The following is a 15,581-nucleotide window of genomic DNA, read 5'->3' as shown; positions in this document are numbered from 1 at the left end:
CAGAATCATTAGATGAAACCTTTGACCAGTTGAACTGGATTATTTGTCATCAATTGTAAAATACAAATTCATAATAATGATACGGCTCTCAGAATTTATCGTGTATGATATGAAAAAAATTCAACCAATTTTAATTTACAAAAAAAAAAACATGTTGATTTAAGGAAGAGTTTGACATTTTGGGAATTATGTTTATTTGTTTACCACTGAGAGTTAGATGAAAATTGATTGATGAGCGCATCTGAAGCTCCCCAATTAACACGTTATATCTCCTTTATTTAGTCTTTTCATTTTACAGGGTGTTATGTGGTGGAAGTTACCCTGCCTGGCTAGTTGGGTACATAACCCCCTGTAAAACCACAACTTGTCATTTTTACTTTTCAGTTGTTGTACAGATTTAAAAAAAAAAAAAAAATAATAATAATTAAAAAAAAAATATATATATATATATATATATATAAGTTATTTGTGAGATTTAAACCTTGGACAGGGTCAGGCCAGCCAGTTACCCCTGATTCCAGTCTTTATGCTAAGCTAAGCTAAACAGCTGCTGCCTGACGTTCATATTTTCCATACAGGCAACAGAGTGGAATTGATCTTCCAATCTAACTCTTGGCAGGAAAGCGAATGAGCCTACATATTTCCCAAAATGTCGAACCATTCTTTTAAGAATGTCACATCCAGCCAACAACAAATGACAACGCTTTTCGTTTTCCTGTTGTTTCTCCTGTACAATCAAGACAAATTTTCCTTGCATAGTGAAGAAATCCACAATGCTCAGACGCTCTGTAAACATAAAAAGAAATTCCGGAAAGGTTAGAGCCAGTGTGAATCCATGGATTTATCTGAAATTTGTTTGCTCTAAACCAATATCGTAGAGCAGCCCAGATAAAAAACCATTTCAGTTTAATTCCATGCCATGCAGAGGTTGTGTTGGGAACATTCAAACTCAGACTGGTCATGTCTTTTGAGGTCAGAGTCCTATCAGTCCTGGTGCCTGCAGGGCAGCACAGAGCAATCACAGCTCTTTGACTCTCAATGTGATTCCTCCATCAACCTCAGGGAGATTGTCCCATTGAAATTCCATTACAGCTTCCATCACGACAGGCTCTCTCTCCACCTCTCTGCTTCTGTTGTCAGTAAAGGCTTTTTAACGCAGCAATCAGACATTAAATGGAGGGGGTGTCTTAGATGAGATGTAGCTTTTGGCTCTTTGGCTGACCAGTCTAATTCGCGTAGGAGGTTGACTCTCTAAATGAATCCACTCACACACTTGTGACTTAATGATATAGTAGTTAGGATTGCAACGGATGTAATGATTGTTTTCAAGTTATCCTGTCCGTCCAGTTTTTGACCAGATTACTTTAAATCCGACTAATCAAATATAATCGGATCACAAATCAGCTGAGAGAAAAACAACAAAGAGAAAAGAAAAAAAAAACCAAACGAAAAAAACCTGAAGCATCAGTCTAACCTCACGAACCTCATATGGCTCTGGGGATGGTGATATTGGTCTGTCGGTGGGTTTGATAGACAGAAATATCTCAGTAGCTATTTAGATGGATTGCTATGACATTTCGAGTGGACATTCATAGTTCCCAGATGATGCATCATAATAACTCCCTCCGTGCTTTTCCTCTGGCGCCACCGCGGTTTGCGGTTTTGAGTGAAGTACCTATCCGGCAGATTGTCATGGAGGTCCTGACTTTTTATTGAGCACCATCGTCAGGTCAAAATTTTAAGTCGTCCAATACTTTGGTTTATGACAAAAGACCCGTGAAATGGATGACATTCCCATCACCCTAAACTGTACTTCGCGTTTAGTGCTAATTAGCAACCGTTTGCATGCTAATTGGCGAACCTAAGAGGACACACATAGTAAACATTCTACCTAAACACCATTATGGTAGCAGTATCACTGCGAGCATGTTAAGCATGCCGATGTTAGCATTTAGTTCAAATCACTGCTGTGCCTAGCTGCATGTGGATATTTACAGTGTATTACTCTTTTATTCATATACCGTTGTCTTTTTTATTGTAAAAATCACCCTCTTATTAATCATTGCCTGATGAGACTGCCTGTCTTACAGGACACATTTTTACATGAAAGTACATTCAACCCACATATATTTATACCGGACAGCTGTCATCAGTTAATTTCTGGCTGTCACTCTAAGCAGAGACTCCAGTCCGCACTGTAGCTCTGTACACTTTACTGCTAAACCGTAGAATTCCAGTGAATTCCAATATATGATTATCAAATTAAGCTACATTACACTCTGACTTTTGTCCTCTCAGTGTGCTCACCCACTTTCTCTTACTCACCCACACTCGTGCCCTTTCTGTTTCCCTCCCTCTCGCTTTAAAATATTTTGGCTTGTAAATGGCAAAGTGCTTGTCCACATTCCTAAGCTTTAAAGGCAGTAAATCTGTGCTTGTAAGAGCAACACTGGAACCACACCGTGATCCAGGAAATCATTTGGACAGACTCAACCTGGATCTACAGGGCAAGCCGAGGATTTTTCCCGATCTGTTACAAAAGTGTCCGTCTTTGTCAACAACTGAGCCAACCAACAGGCTGATTTTGGCTGATTTTAGCTTATCATGGATGTATCTGCAAATATGTCCTGTGAAGTTAAAAAAAAAAAAAAAGTGTCTTATAGAAATGCAAAATATATGTTTGAAGTAATTTAGAAACAGTGTCGCAATTACATAATTTTTCACCAGCTCCGGCGGAACTCCGAAAATCTCTCAAACTTACCACACTGTGTATCTGTGGCTTGCGTCTCTTTGCCAGGTCTATGATATTGATCCCGTTGTAGTAGAGGTTTTCCATGCAGCCGCGGAAGTTCTTCCTCAGGAAGGTGCCAGGTTTACCAGGCAGCGGGATGCCTCCGAAACTCAGCTTTGACGAAAAGAAAACAGAAGGGGGTAGACCACTTATCACTGGTTACAGACAACTGATCCAATATAATCAAGTATAAAAATACCTACTCATGGATGCTATTTTCGTAAAAAATGATAGAAATAGATAGAAAATGTACATTCTTTCAGTATTTTACTGACCATCACCAGTGTAGACATGAGGCCCACACACGTATTCTCACCAGTTACTGCATAAACAGCTGAGCCAGTGATTCAGCAAGTGAGAAGACAACACCCACTCACTGGATCCAAACATACAGTGCTTTCAGGGACTATTCAGACCCCTTCACTTTTTTCATATTTTGTTACGTTGCAGCCTTATGCTAAAATTGTTTAAATTAATTTTTTTCCCCCCATCAATCTACACTCAATGCCCCATAACGACAAAGCAAAAAAGAGGACTTTTAGAAATTTTTGCAACTTTATTAAAAAGGAACAACCGAAATATGACACTGACATAAGTATTCAGACACATTATTATGACAGTTGAAATTTAGCTCGGGTGCCTCCCATTTTTCTTGATCATCTTTGACATGTTTCCTTGCCTTGACTGGAGTCCACCAGTGGTAAATTCAATTGATTGGACATGATTTTGAAATGCACACAGATTTTTATTATAGGATCTCACAGCTGACAATGCATATCAGAGCAAAAACCAAGCAACGGGGTCGAAGGAACTGCCCGCCGAGCTCAGAGACAGGATTGTGTCGAGGCACAGATTTAGGGAAGCCTATGAAAAAAATTCTACTGCATTGAAGGTTTCCAAGAGCACAGTGGCCACCATGGTTCTTAAATGGAAGACATCTGGAACAACCAGGACTCTTCCTAGAGCCGGCTGCCCGGCCGAACTGAACAATCGGGGGAGAAGGGCCTTAAGAGAGGTGACCAAGAACCCAATGACCACTGGTCACTCTGGCTGAGCTCAAGACATCCTGTGTGGAGATGGGAGAAACTTTCAGAAGGGCCACCATCACTGCAGCACTCCACCGATCATGTGTGATCCAGTGGCCAGACGGAAGCCAATCCTCGGTGGAAGAAACATGAAACCCGCTTGGAGTTTGCAAAAAAGCACCCCAAGTACTGTCAGACTGTGAGAGACAAGATTCTCTGGCCTAATGAAACTGAGATTGAACTGTATGGCCTCAATAATAAGCGTCATGTCTGGAGGAAACCAGACACCGCTTTTCACCTGCCCAATATCTTCCCACGCATGGTGGTGGCAGCATCATGCTGTGGGGGTGTTTTTCAGCCGCAGACACGGGGAGACTGGTCGGGGATGAGGGAAAGCTGGACAAAGCAAAGTAGAGAGATATCCTTCATTAAAACCTGGTCCACAGCGATCAGGACCTCAGACTGGGCACTCAGCCAAGACAACACAGGAATAGTTTAGGGACAACTCTGTGAATGTCCTTGAGTGGCCCAGCCAGAGCCCTGACTTGAACCCAATCATTCATCTCTGGAGAGACCTGAAAAGGGCTGTCCACGAAGGGTCCCCATCCAACCTCACAGAGTTGGGGGGGAATCTGTAGAGAAGAATGGCAGATAATCCCCAAATCCCCATATCAATGTCATATTTCAGTTTTTCCTTTTTAATAAATTTGCAAAAATTTCTAAAATTCTATTTACACGTTTTCCTTATGGGACATTGAGTGTAGATTGATGAGGGAAAAAATTAATTTAAACGATTTTAGCATAAGTCTGCATCATAACAAAATGTGAATAAAGTAGAGGGGTCTGAAGACTTTCTGAATGCACTGTACACTCTACAGTGCCTGTATGAATGCAGTATGTGTACTTCTGGTCAGGGGCTGTTTTTCATGGTTTGGTGTTTGTCCTTTGTTCCTACAAAGGGAAATCTTGATGCTACAGCAATTTGGGGAAGATCTTTTCCTTTTTCAACATGTCAAAGCCCTCATGCACAATGTGCAATCCATAAATTAATGGGGTTTTTTTTTTTTTTCAATTTTGGTGTGGCAGAACTTGGCTGGCCTGCACATAACCCTGAAATCAACCCCATCTAACGCCTCTGGGATGAACTGGAACACCAACTGTGAGCTAGGCCTTATCACCCAACATACAGCAAGTGCCCGACCTCACTAATGCTCTTGTGGCTGAATGTGAGCAAATCCCTGCAGCCAGATGCCAAAATATTTCTGAAAGCCCTCCCGGAAGAGTTTAGGCTTTCATAGCAGCAGAAGAAAGGCAATAGTTTTAGTCTGACATTTTTATGTTTGGGAGTCCACATGCCTTTGGTCAAGGTCCAGGAGTAAGTATGTATGTTGTATTTCAACACTTTTTTCAATTGCAAACTGCATCTTTGATGGTGACATTTCAGGAATTTACCCCTATTAACCCCTACCCCCTTAATTACCGTTGCTATGCCTGTTAAATTCAAAGCCATTTTTTACACAATGGTTTCACACTGATTTCAGACAGTGGCAGACAAAAGCAACTGGCATCTCATTTCTAGCCAGTAATTGGGAATTTTGCTGGCTGAAATGACAACTTTCACTAGAATATTTCGTCAGCTCTGGCTAATTAACCTTAACTAATTAACCTAATTGAAAACACTGTCTCAAGCTGATTCATTTTTAAAGAAGAACCCTGTAAAAGTGTTAAATATGCAATTGATTGCTGCATGCATGATATGATGCTAAAAGGCTTTGGCTAAAACTAACATTTGTGTTTTTGGTATTGGTTTTGGTAAAAAAAAAAACACACGCCATATTTCAAACTCTTTATACACAGTATACACAGTGTACAGTCTGCTCTTAGAACCCCATGCACACCATTACGTCTTCTGGAGAAATGGATTGGAATTTTCTAAACTACGATTGGACAATTGCTGTCAATGAATTGATGTGGGTCTAAATTACCTAAAGAGTGCATTCCTCATAATCACTTTTGTTAGAAAATGGTTTAATTATGTTTGGAGCAGTTAAACTGGAATAAAAAGAAAAAAAAAAATGCAAATTGCGTGTAATTACTGTTTTCAGTGGCTTAAAGCAAAACGTTTCCGAAGCATTCGGTGTGGAGTGAATTTAAAACGCTTTGCAAAAGTTATTAGATGTTGACAGTTCACTTGGTAGTCTGTTATTCCTTTAAGATCATTATGCATTATGGACATGTCAATTCAAAGCATGTCCCCTCTCCAAGGCTTACACAGACTAGACTCTGTACCATCGAGCTCCAAGGCTCATTACTAACTGGCTAATTAGTAACTCCACAGCTCATCGTTGTGTTATCAATGATGGGTTTGTCTGTCCCTCACTGGATAAATTCATTAAGGGGTACACTCACATTTAAAAAGCTGTTCTCGCTATCTTACTTCCAGTTTATGTAATTTAATCAACCCATGGACTCACCTCATAGTCCACCTCCAGCGAGTGGCCTTCTCCTTTGGTTTGGAAGTGCTGTGTGTGGGAGTCCACCGTGAGGTTAACTTGCTTGTTGAAGCGCTCTATATGAACAGAGTGCCAATGCTGGTCGTCCAACAGACTGCCCACGGTGACAGCAACTCGACCACTGCTGAACCTCAGCCTGCTGTCGTCTGGAGATACACAGGGGAGAGAGCAGGAGCACAGGGAGAAGCTTTACGTCTTCCACGGTGAAGCTGCATGTGCGCGAGGGCAGACAGGCAGAGCTCGGGTGTAAAACAAGGGCAAAAAAACCCATATTCACATACAATTATTCCCGATCCATTCATCCAGATGATATATACTAGTACAGAAACAGATAAATTGTTAGGAAGGTAGGTATATACTGCTTAAATGGTTATTTGGACAATGAATAGTCAGCGGAATGAGTAACTGTTCAAGTCATTTATCAACTAAGACTCCCAAACATTTGCTTGTTTAAAGTTTTCAATGTGACCATTTTCTTTTGTTTTGAATCAAATGCATTTGCTTTGAAAACAGCAATCTGACTTAAAGATACTTTCGCTTCTACAGACTTTAAAAAAATTTTTTTTTTTAATGTCTCACCTGACAGATTTATCAATTTGAGGACATAACTTTGGTCTTCGGTATGTTGTAGAAAAACTCTTTTGTCATTTCTAGGTGGAAATGAGGTGAGATGTACACACGACAACCATCACATTGCTATGAGAATGCATCTAAAATACACCCATTTTAAAGGCTTCATAGCTTCTCACTCTAGCAATGACTCCAAAGTCACCACAAAGACATTCACGTTTAAGATCAAGTTCATCTGTAAATGAAACATTCAAGGGAGAGGTCTGGGAAGCACAGCTCACCTAAGTTGAGGTAGAGGTCCAGCCGTCCTCGGTGAAGCTCCAGGGTGATGTAATCTCCTCTCTGCCCCTCTCCATGCAGTAAAACACCCTCGGCCTGATGACTCTTGAACCGCAGAGAGATCACGTCCTTCACCGTTGACATTGACTTCTGGTTGAACCGATACAGCAGCGAGCTCCTGCCGTCAAAGTCCGCCATATATGACTCTAAAAGACAATCAGAGTCACTCTTGAATTAGCATTAGATACCGTAAAAACTTTTGGTTTATGATAAAAAAAAAAAAAAAAAGTTCTACATGATTGGGAAGATGGCACGAAAATGTAATTACTGTAGTGTCACCCCTACAAGTCTGTTTCACTTTTAATGAGACGGGGCCATTCTGAAAATTTGGTGTATTTTAATTAATGGGAAGACAGCCATATTGCTTTGCTTGCTCTGAAAATAAGCCCATACATTGACTTGGCTTGATTGGCTTCATTTTTTCTTTGCATGTTACAGGCTCAAAATTGGATTCGTCTTAAAATCAAATCAAAAATAATTACAGTACCAACATGGGTGTGAAGCTATTATACTACCACTACTCTTGCTACTACTGCTACGAATACAAATACTGTTGGTGCTAAGACTGTTCTTGTTTTCCTCAATAAATGCTCTTTTTCTTGAATTTCGTGAAGAATTTGTTGAACCAAAATTAACAGAACGAGCATCCTAAATGGGCAACGTGTTGTGTTTAGATGGTGCCAAAACTGATGGCGTGGGAGTTTGGGAAGCAGGAAGAGGACGGATAGTAAGTATTTTAGCACGCAGGATGGTGAGAGCGTGGTTGTGGCATGCGGCAGCAAACACTGCGAAGAGGAGCGAGGACAAGTAACACGACAGAAAAAACGAACGCGAGAATCATACAAAATGATAAAGCAGGTGAGAATGAGACATCTTCGGCAGAAATTTCGCTTCTCGTTGTGAGAAGACAGTGAATTTACGGCATAGTCACTGCCCCCGGCTTTTCTGTTCAGTAATGCAAGGGGCTATGAATCTCAGCTCGGTGCACCGTGATAATCCAGTCAGTACTGTACCGGTTTCCTGTAAACGTATTTAAGTAAGATTCTCTAACAATCTGCACATCCTGTCCACAGTGGTGTCAGTAGACCCTCTTTCCCTTGGAACATTGATCTTGGCTCCATTCCATTTAGGTGAGCCAGCTCCAGGGCTCCGGCACTGTGCACGCTCACTCCGTGACATGGCTTAGCTTGCCACTTAATGAAATCGAGCCGTTGATACACTTTTGCTTTGCCTGCCATTTGGACAAGTCAAAAATGTCTGCGGCGCAAGGTGTCCGCACCGGCTTAATGCACAGACCTCGTAAGGTCTATCAGTTCTCATACAGCCCGCCGTGAGACGTGCAGCTCTGTTAATCACTGTGTGAATGTGATCTAGCTCTGTGCTGTCGCACTGCAGTGGTGCTGACAGCCAGGCCATTACAGCAATCTGAATGAATAAGGCAGAGTATTTTCCACAGTGATGAGGACCTTTCTGTTTACAAACCTTTTTGCTCTACTCAGGGAGCCCACACCGACCGACTCCCTGCCAAACTAATCCGGGAATCTAAATCTCAATGATCGTGTCTCTGTTTCACTCTCCTCATTCATATACAATGGAATCCAGGGAGTCCCGGGGAACGGAGCCGAGATCAGTTAATAGTGTCACCTCTAAATAATGCTGCTTCAGAGAAACATGCGTAGCGCACTACTGCGCGGTCTTCAACGCAGAAAGGATGAGTGGCGTAGAAATGTTACCTGCCCGCGTCCCTTTTTCTGAGCCTGTCTCGGCGGATCAGGTCATCCATCAGTTATACCGTAATTCACACGGTATTTTCAGGGGTTTATATAAACACAGGCAGACACGTGAATCCAAAACGATAATGAACAATGAGGGAGCGTATGAGTCCACATTAGTTTTATACCTGCTTATCTAGCATTAATATATCTCACAAAGTGTGGTGGTTGGTCATCATAAAACTGCTCACTGGGATATTCTGACGGTGTTTCACGGTGCAGTAATTCACCAGCTCATCTAGTTAGTGCTGCTTCACAACGCGTGGGAGAGGTGAATCCCCATTACATCTATTTTTATTGAGGACTGCTCAGGTTATTACATACTGTGTATGTGAATAATTTTTCCTTTTATCGCATACTGTACACTGACAGAGGTCCGCTCTGTTTTTACTATTAAATGTTTTAGGACAGCTGTTCCAAAATAACGGTGTAAGAATGTTATTTTGAGAATCCTAACAACTTTTCTCAACTGATGGTCAGCCGGGCACTAACGGCGACGCACGTCAGCGGCGCCAGCATGTGACTTTAAAACGCATGCACCTGTTCTGTCCTGCAAAGGCGGAGCGCAGTGACCGCGGAAGCAGTGAAGCTGAGGAAACAGGGTTTCAGAGAAAAAAGTGTTTTGTGCTTGGCTGAGTTTCAATAGGCCCGAGTAGTATTCAAATGTATACTGAAATCAATAAAACACCTTGATTTCTCATTTAATACATTTACCTATGTGATTTACAGGGGAGCTTAATCAGAAATTCACATAAAATTCACTACATTCAAAAAAATGAGATGGCTGCGACTGAGATCTCCTAAAATGGCTGCATTAAGCAGCAGCTAAGCAGTTTAGTTTTTTTTTTGTTTTTTTTTTCTTCTCCATCATGAGTTAATTTAGCTACTGGCTTATCTAATTATGTGGAATAACAGACCGAATATCCAAAATCTCAGTTCATCAACATTGTTGTATTTCTTTTTACGGATAACAACTAGGGGAAAATCTCTGACTAAACTTAGACTTTAGCTTGATATAGCCCTGTGAGCCTCTTTTTATGGCAGAGGGTGCAGTAGGTGTGGCGATGAGTCCTACAGTAGACAGATTACCGGGCCAAAGTGCTCTAACTGCAGCCTGGGCACAAAGCCAGAATCCACTAGTATATAACTACGGAGCCAAAGAATAAATACTGCGTTGTAGTTTTTAGGTCCATTTTGTATTTACTGCAAATTTAAAAAGCCGTTTTTCACGGAAAATACACATTCCTAAGGTAGATATTTTCTTTTAAATAGTAAAACAGGTGTCAGAAAGTCAGCTACAGGCGACCAAACATGTAGTTGCAGTGTTTTGCCTTTGTAGAGCAGCGTTGTTTTGCATGGAAACCCACACACCGGTGGTGTCATCACGGGCTGATGCTCCGGAAAAGCTTTGGCACATCCCGTCTACTGTGCTCTGGCCATCGCATCCGTGCGTAAGGCACATCCGGAGCGTATCACGCGTCAGGTGGCACAGCACTAGCTGAAGCTAGCCACTCCGAGCTGCACTTCATGAGATGGCCCACTTAGTTACTACTCTGGCCTTTTTTTGTGTCGGTTATGCGGGACACCTTTTTTTTCTGTCATAACTGAGCAATGACTCAGTGAAGAGAACCACATGAATAGACTCTGAAGTATAAAGCCTTTTATACTGATATATAGGCATTTAAGCTGTGACAACCACAAAACATTTGAGATCTCAACATTTTTTTCCAATTAAATTGGTATCTTGTTATATGCTTTAAGACGACAAGGTAAAAAAGTAATGATGGGAAAGATGAACAAGCAAACAAAATGTGATTGATTTCGGTGTTTATCGACCCACGTGTGCTAGTGAGAGTGTTAGCATTAACACTGGCATCAATATTAGCACCTGCATTGTTTTTATACCAACTGTCTGCACTTTGTGCTTTTGAAGGTCATCGTAGTTCTTCCGAATCATACTGTGCTTTGCAGCAATATTTAGTAAGAAAATCAGCTCCACTTTGGTTTCCTGCTATCTTAATTTACACAGGGCCTGTCAGACATCTTGTAAGAAAAACAAAAAGGGTTTGACAGATTATAAAAAATGGGGAAAGTGTTTGTTTTGGAATACTTTTGTTTTTTTGCAGTGTTTTTACCCTCCGTGTATAAAACAATATTCCCTGGCACTGTGAGGATGATACTGAAGTTTATCATCCTAGCATTTTTTCTAACAGCCGAAACCCAGAGCAAAAGTATGACCAGGGTTTCCAACATTGTGTTAAGCTGCTAGCACAGTGCTTTTAATTTAGACTTCTATTCTGGAAGTGCTGAATGCGAGGAGATCACTCTGCATTCGTTTCCCACCCTGGCTGTGTTTAGATTAGTCATGTCACTGCCGGTCTGGAGTATTAAACAGTGGGTTAAAAGCAGGTGGAGAGAAAACAGTCCCCATTACTCTCCGTCAAGAGTCTGGCTGCAAAGATGGATGTATAAATGAACAAATCCTTCAAGGTGGTGTAACTGCGGAGGTTTGCTGTGTAGAATAAGTACTTTCTTAGTATGGTATTAACTGCAGGCCGGATGTTACTCACTGTAGGAGCAGCCGTACACCTCCACCCTGAGGCCCATCCAGCCACTGGGGTTCCACTCGAGAGGGACGAAACGCAGGAAACGCGTTCTCACCGGGTGGGACAGCTTGTTCTGGACAATGGCCTCGGAATTCACGTTCCCGACAAATGTCTGCTGGAACAGAGAGGGAGAAAGAGCGTGGTTGTGATGGCACCGTAAAACTGATACAGAGCAAGTGGCCAGTGCTCCGCTGAGGGAAACGGCAAATGACCTCAGATCTGAAGTGAATAGTAATATTATCACCAGGGAGTAGAAAAGTCTGTTTTTAGCTGAATACATGAAATATAAGCAGAATAAGAATCTACATCCTTGAATAGCACCCACAACAACAAAGTGCTTACGTGGCTAACCCAAGGGCAATATCTTCTTCCTAGCCCTGAACATACTGTTTAATGTGGAGTGGTAAGAATCATCATGTGGTGGAGAGATATGAATATTTTCGTTCAAACAGGTCCAAGTGAGACGGAGGAAAAATGACCACTGAGGCAGCCAGGGGCAAAATAAGCGTCTTGTATTGTGTTTTCTCCCTGCGGAGCTACAAACAAAAACCTCTGAGTCCAGTTGTGATAAGTCATTCTTCCCTTTTCTTTTCCAACCCTCTGCCACTTCCTGTCTGCGCCGAAAAACACCAGGGGACATGAATAGAGAAACAGAGACAGAATGAGAGATGGAGACGGGCAACCTCACTCTCAAATGACTGATTACCAGCTTCTTCATAACCGATTCGAGGCAGGTGACACATCAGATCAATAGGTACTCGTACTTTTAAGAACAAAAAAGATAGATCATTGACGGCGGAGCTCCGGGCTTCCATGAATAGCTCAACGCAGTCAGACAAGGACAATAATTCAGCTTTCTACAACAACAAAAACACAGTGACCAGCGGTACAAATGACCGTCCGAAGCTTGGGAGACGCCGCAAAACAGAGGCATCATTAAATACACCGGGATGCTGCTTCTTGGTAGATAATCAAGGCAACGGTGTGACTGTTGTGGCTGTTATTGTGATTTATTTCACCGCTTTCCCATTTTGAGCCATTTACTGAGTGGAGCCTTGTGGCTGAGTCTTAAAACATGTACAAGCTAGGCTAATTTATACATGCACAGTAATTCACAGGAGGGATTAACAAATTGCACTGGGGCTTACACGTTTGGTTGAGGAAAATGTATTACTCTAGCACTACGAACAGCATTTAGAGCAAATGAAATAAGAGAAACATGTTGGCCTTGAAAAAACAAGGCATACATATTCACGCCATTAAGGTCTTCTAAATGCTTTCAGCCAGAAAAATCAAATGTAGTCATTAGTGTTTTACTGGGAATCGGGATGACGAAAAAACCTGCTGCTGTGTTTGTCATACAGGGGCCTGGCCATGGCCTTGTTATTTTCAGGCTTTATGTAAGACACACTGCAGTAGAAGACAACAGTCTTCTAGTGTATCTTGCATGAAAGCTGTCATTTAAAGCCCCTGATTAATCAAAAGCAGTCAAAAACTTGCACGACCTTCTTCATCAGGACTCTACGGACGTTGTTTGATCTGATTTGACTGACAGTGTGGGCAACAAGCTACCGACTGTCATCAAACTCCGATTCAAATGTTGTTAAACTTGGCTCTCGGGATACACGACATCACTTTTTTCCTCATGAGCCCTGCCCACCTCAAACCAGTGAGAAAAGCAAGAAATCTCTTGTGAAAGACCCAAAACCGTTGTAACTTTGACAAGGAAAAATGTGATGCCCACGTAGGACAACATTGCACATGGGAAGAGAAACCAGAAACAACGCCCTGCGGTTGTACGCCTCCGCCCACCAGTCAAGCTCCGGTTTACATCCACGTCTGTCCAGACTCACATAATATGTGTAGTGAAGGCTTGGAAGGAGTTTAGTAAAAGGTATCAAATGTATTTCGTCATGATTAGCGTATGAATTCCTGAGTTATGGCCAACAACATGTTTTGTGAGGTCACAGTGACCTTGACCTTTGACCATCACATTAGTAATAATTAGTTCATCGTGTCAAGAAATTTTAAGAAATTCACAGAAGGCATTCCTGAGATACTGCGTTCACGAGAATGGCACAGACGGCGGGCGGACAGCCCCGGAAACATAATGACTCCGGTTATGGCTGTCGCTTTGATTTTCTTGGAATACGAGAGCATGCTGTCGAAGTCAAGGTATAGAAAAATATTTTCGTGTAGGGTAGTGTAGAGCTTGTGAAACTCTTCTTGCTCTTTCTATCATAGTTATTAACCCGCTCTTTACACTTGAACTCCCAGCTGAACTTCTGGAAAACCTAATGAACCAAGTGAACTCTGATTGAGGCTGCAGCGCAGTCATTCTAACCATTCACCGGCTAACAACGCTCACACATGACAGCATGAGTCATTAGTATTCGAGGGTGATACCGCCACAAGAACACCACTGAGGCTGTCCTGAGCTATGACGTTTGTGTTTCTTTCCTCTTTGGAAAAACTTACAACAGAACATCCTGTGTGCTCCAGCTGGGAGATGAGGCAAAGTCTCTGAATAAAAGCCTGGGGGTGCAGAAGATTTTCCAGGGGGCCAGAGGACCGAGATTGGTCCTTATCCGCATAAACAATCCCAAACCCTTGCTGACTTCATTATTTCTATTTATGTTTCTGTCACTGTGGAACAGTCTCCCTCCCTGTTCATTAAGACTCTTTACTCTTCCTCTCCAGTGATGAGCTCCCTTGTGTCAGTTTTCCTTTATGATGCATACAGCCAAGGCAAATAAGTTTATTTTAATCAATTCACTCGGGGATAAATCCTGCTGCTGGAGATAAAGATGCGGCAATATGTTCCAGGAGGTCAGTGGCCAGTTAAACAGCCTTAGCGTACACATAGTGAAAGCTATGAGTAGTTACGAGTAATGACCTTGCCATTTGTGAGAATACTACTTCAATCCCTGATCTCCAGTTGATCAGCCACATGTCCCCTGACCAGGATCAACACAAGGTCTCATATATTTCTTCAGTATCTTCGCTAGAAATGACTCAGGTCTGATATCGCTAATGCGGTGTGCTCTCCGCACGTGGGTCTCGCCTGTAGCGACATTAAAGGCAACACGTTCACAACGACAACGTTAAGATGATGATCTGTAGCGGGTATAATATTATAATATAAATACCATGTTCACAGTCTTAGTTTAAGGTGTAAGTGTGCTAACATTAGCTAATTTGCTAATTAGCAGTAGTAGCAAAATATTGAAAAACTACATGTAGCACAAAGTGAAAAGTCCCTAAAGTCAGCAGGATCCATTCTCCGGGGGCCATCAGTGTCTGTGCAAAATTCAATAGCAATCCATCCAACTGTTGAGAGATCGGGCTGTATATTACAAGCACTATCAACATGCAAGGCCAATCTTAACTGTTATTGCTTTTGTTCTGTAAAGAGAGATCTAATTGGGAGCACCTCGTTAGAGCCCCATCTACCTGAACCCCTAACGCGCAAGACAATTAATGTTTAAATTTCCCCCTTACAGAGGAATTTTTTTCACACGTTCACACGCAGCCATATTTCGAAGAGATTTCTAAATAAGGCCTTCTGAGGATAATGATGTTAGTCTGCGCCCACCCCACCCCAGGCCCCCTCCTCGCCAACCCACATGCACACTCCCCCCACCCCCTGCTAGCGTACATTCATCTTCCCTGCTATGAATATTTGCAAAGACCATCATGCTAATTTACCATGAAGTTAACTGAACACAGCATACAGGGAACTAGATGAACATTGGCTCGGCCATTTTTTGAGAGTTTACTTTCAGAATATCGTCAAGCACAAGCCTATTTTTTAACATAAGGAGAGACATTCAAGGGTAAGTCTTTATAAGTCAGTCGTTCTTTGTGTCTGACAGCACATAAGGTGATAAAAGTCCACATTTCATCTAATCAAAGCTTCAAGAGACAGAAGTCATTTTCACAGATTTTCTCCCCTGGTTTGGACT

At 42.0% G+C, this 15,581-nt stretch overlaps 1 protein-coding gene across 3 annotated transcripts in view; it reads right to left on the bottom strand.

The window, feature by feature from the left end:
* Positions 1-15,581, bottom strand: part of LOC120801996 (contactin-associated protein-like 5) — an 82,905-nt gene that overhangs the window by 41,047 nt on the left and 26,277 nt on the right. For 2 of the 3 annotated variants that reach the window (XM_040149398.1, XM_040149400.1), the window contains exons 4-7: positions 11,581-11,731; positions 7,181-7,384; positions 6,291-6,475; positions 2,762-2,905 (exon numbers count right to left, since the gene is read on the bottom strand). In XM_040149398.1, coding sequence (XP_040005332.1) covers positions 2,762-2,905; positions 6,291-6,475; positions 7,181-7,384; positions 11,581-11,731 — 684 coding nt within the window. The remainder of the gene's footprint in view (positions 1-2,761; positions 2,906-6,290; positions 6,476-7,180; positions 7,385-11,580; positions 11,732-15,581) is intronic. The other variant, XM_040149399.1, reaches the window with a different exon arrangement.

The sequence above is a fragment of the Xiphias gladius genome, chromosome 16 (genome assembly GCF_016859285.1).
Source record: "Xiphias gladius isolate SHS-SW01 ecotype Sanya breed wild chromosome 16, ASM1685928v1, whole genome shotgun sequence".
Classification (NCBI taxonomy): domain Eukaryota; kingdom Metazoa; phylum Chordata; class Actinopteri; order Istiophoriformes; family Xiphiidae; genus Xiphias; species Xiphias gladius.
Note: the sequence above shows the minus strand (reverse complement) of the source record. Positions and strands in the feature narration are given on the sequence as shown.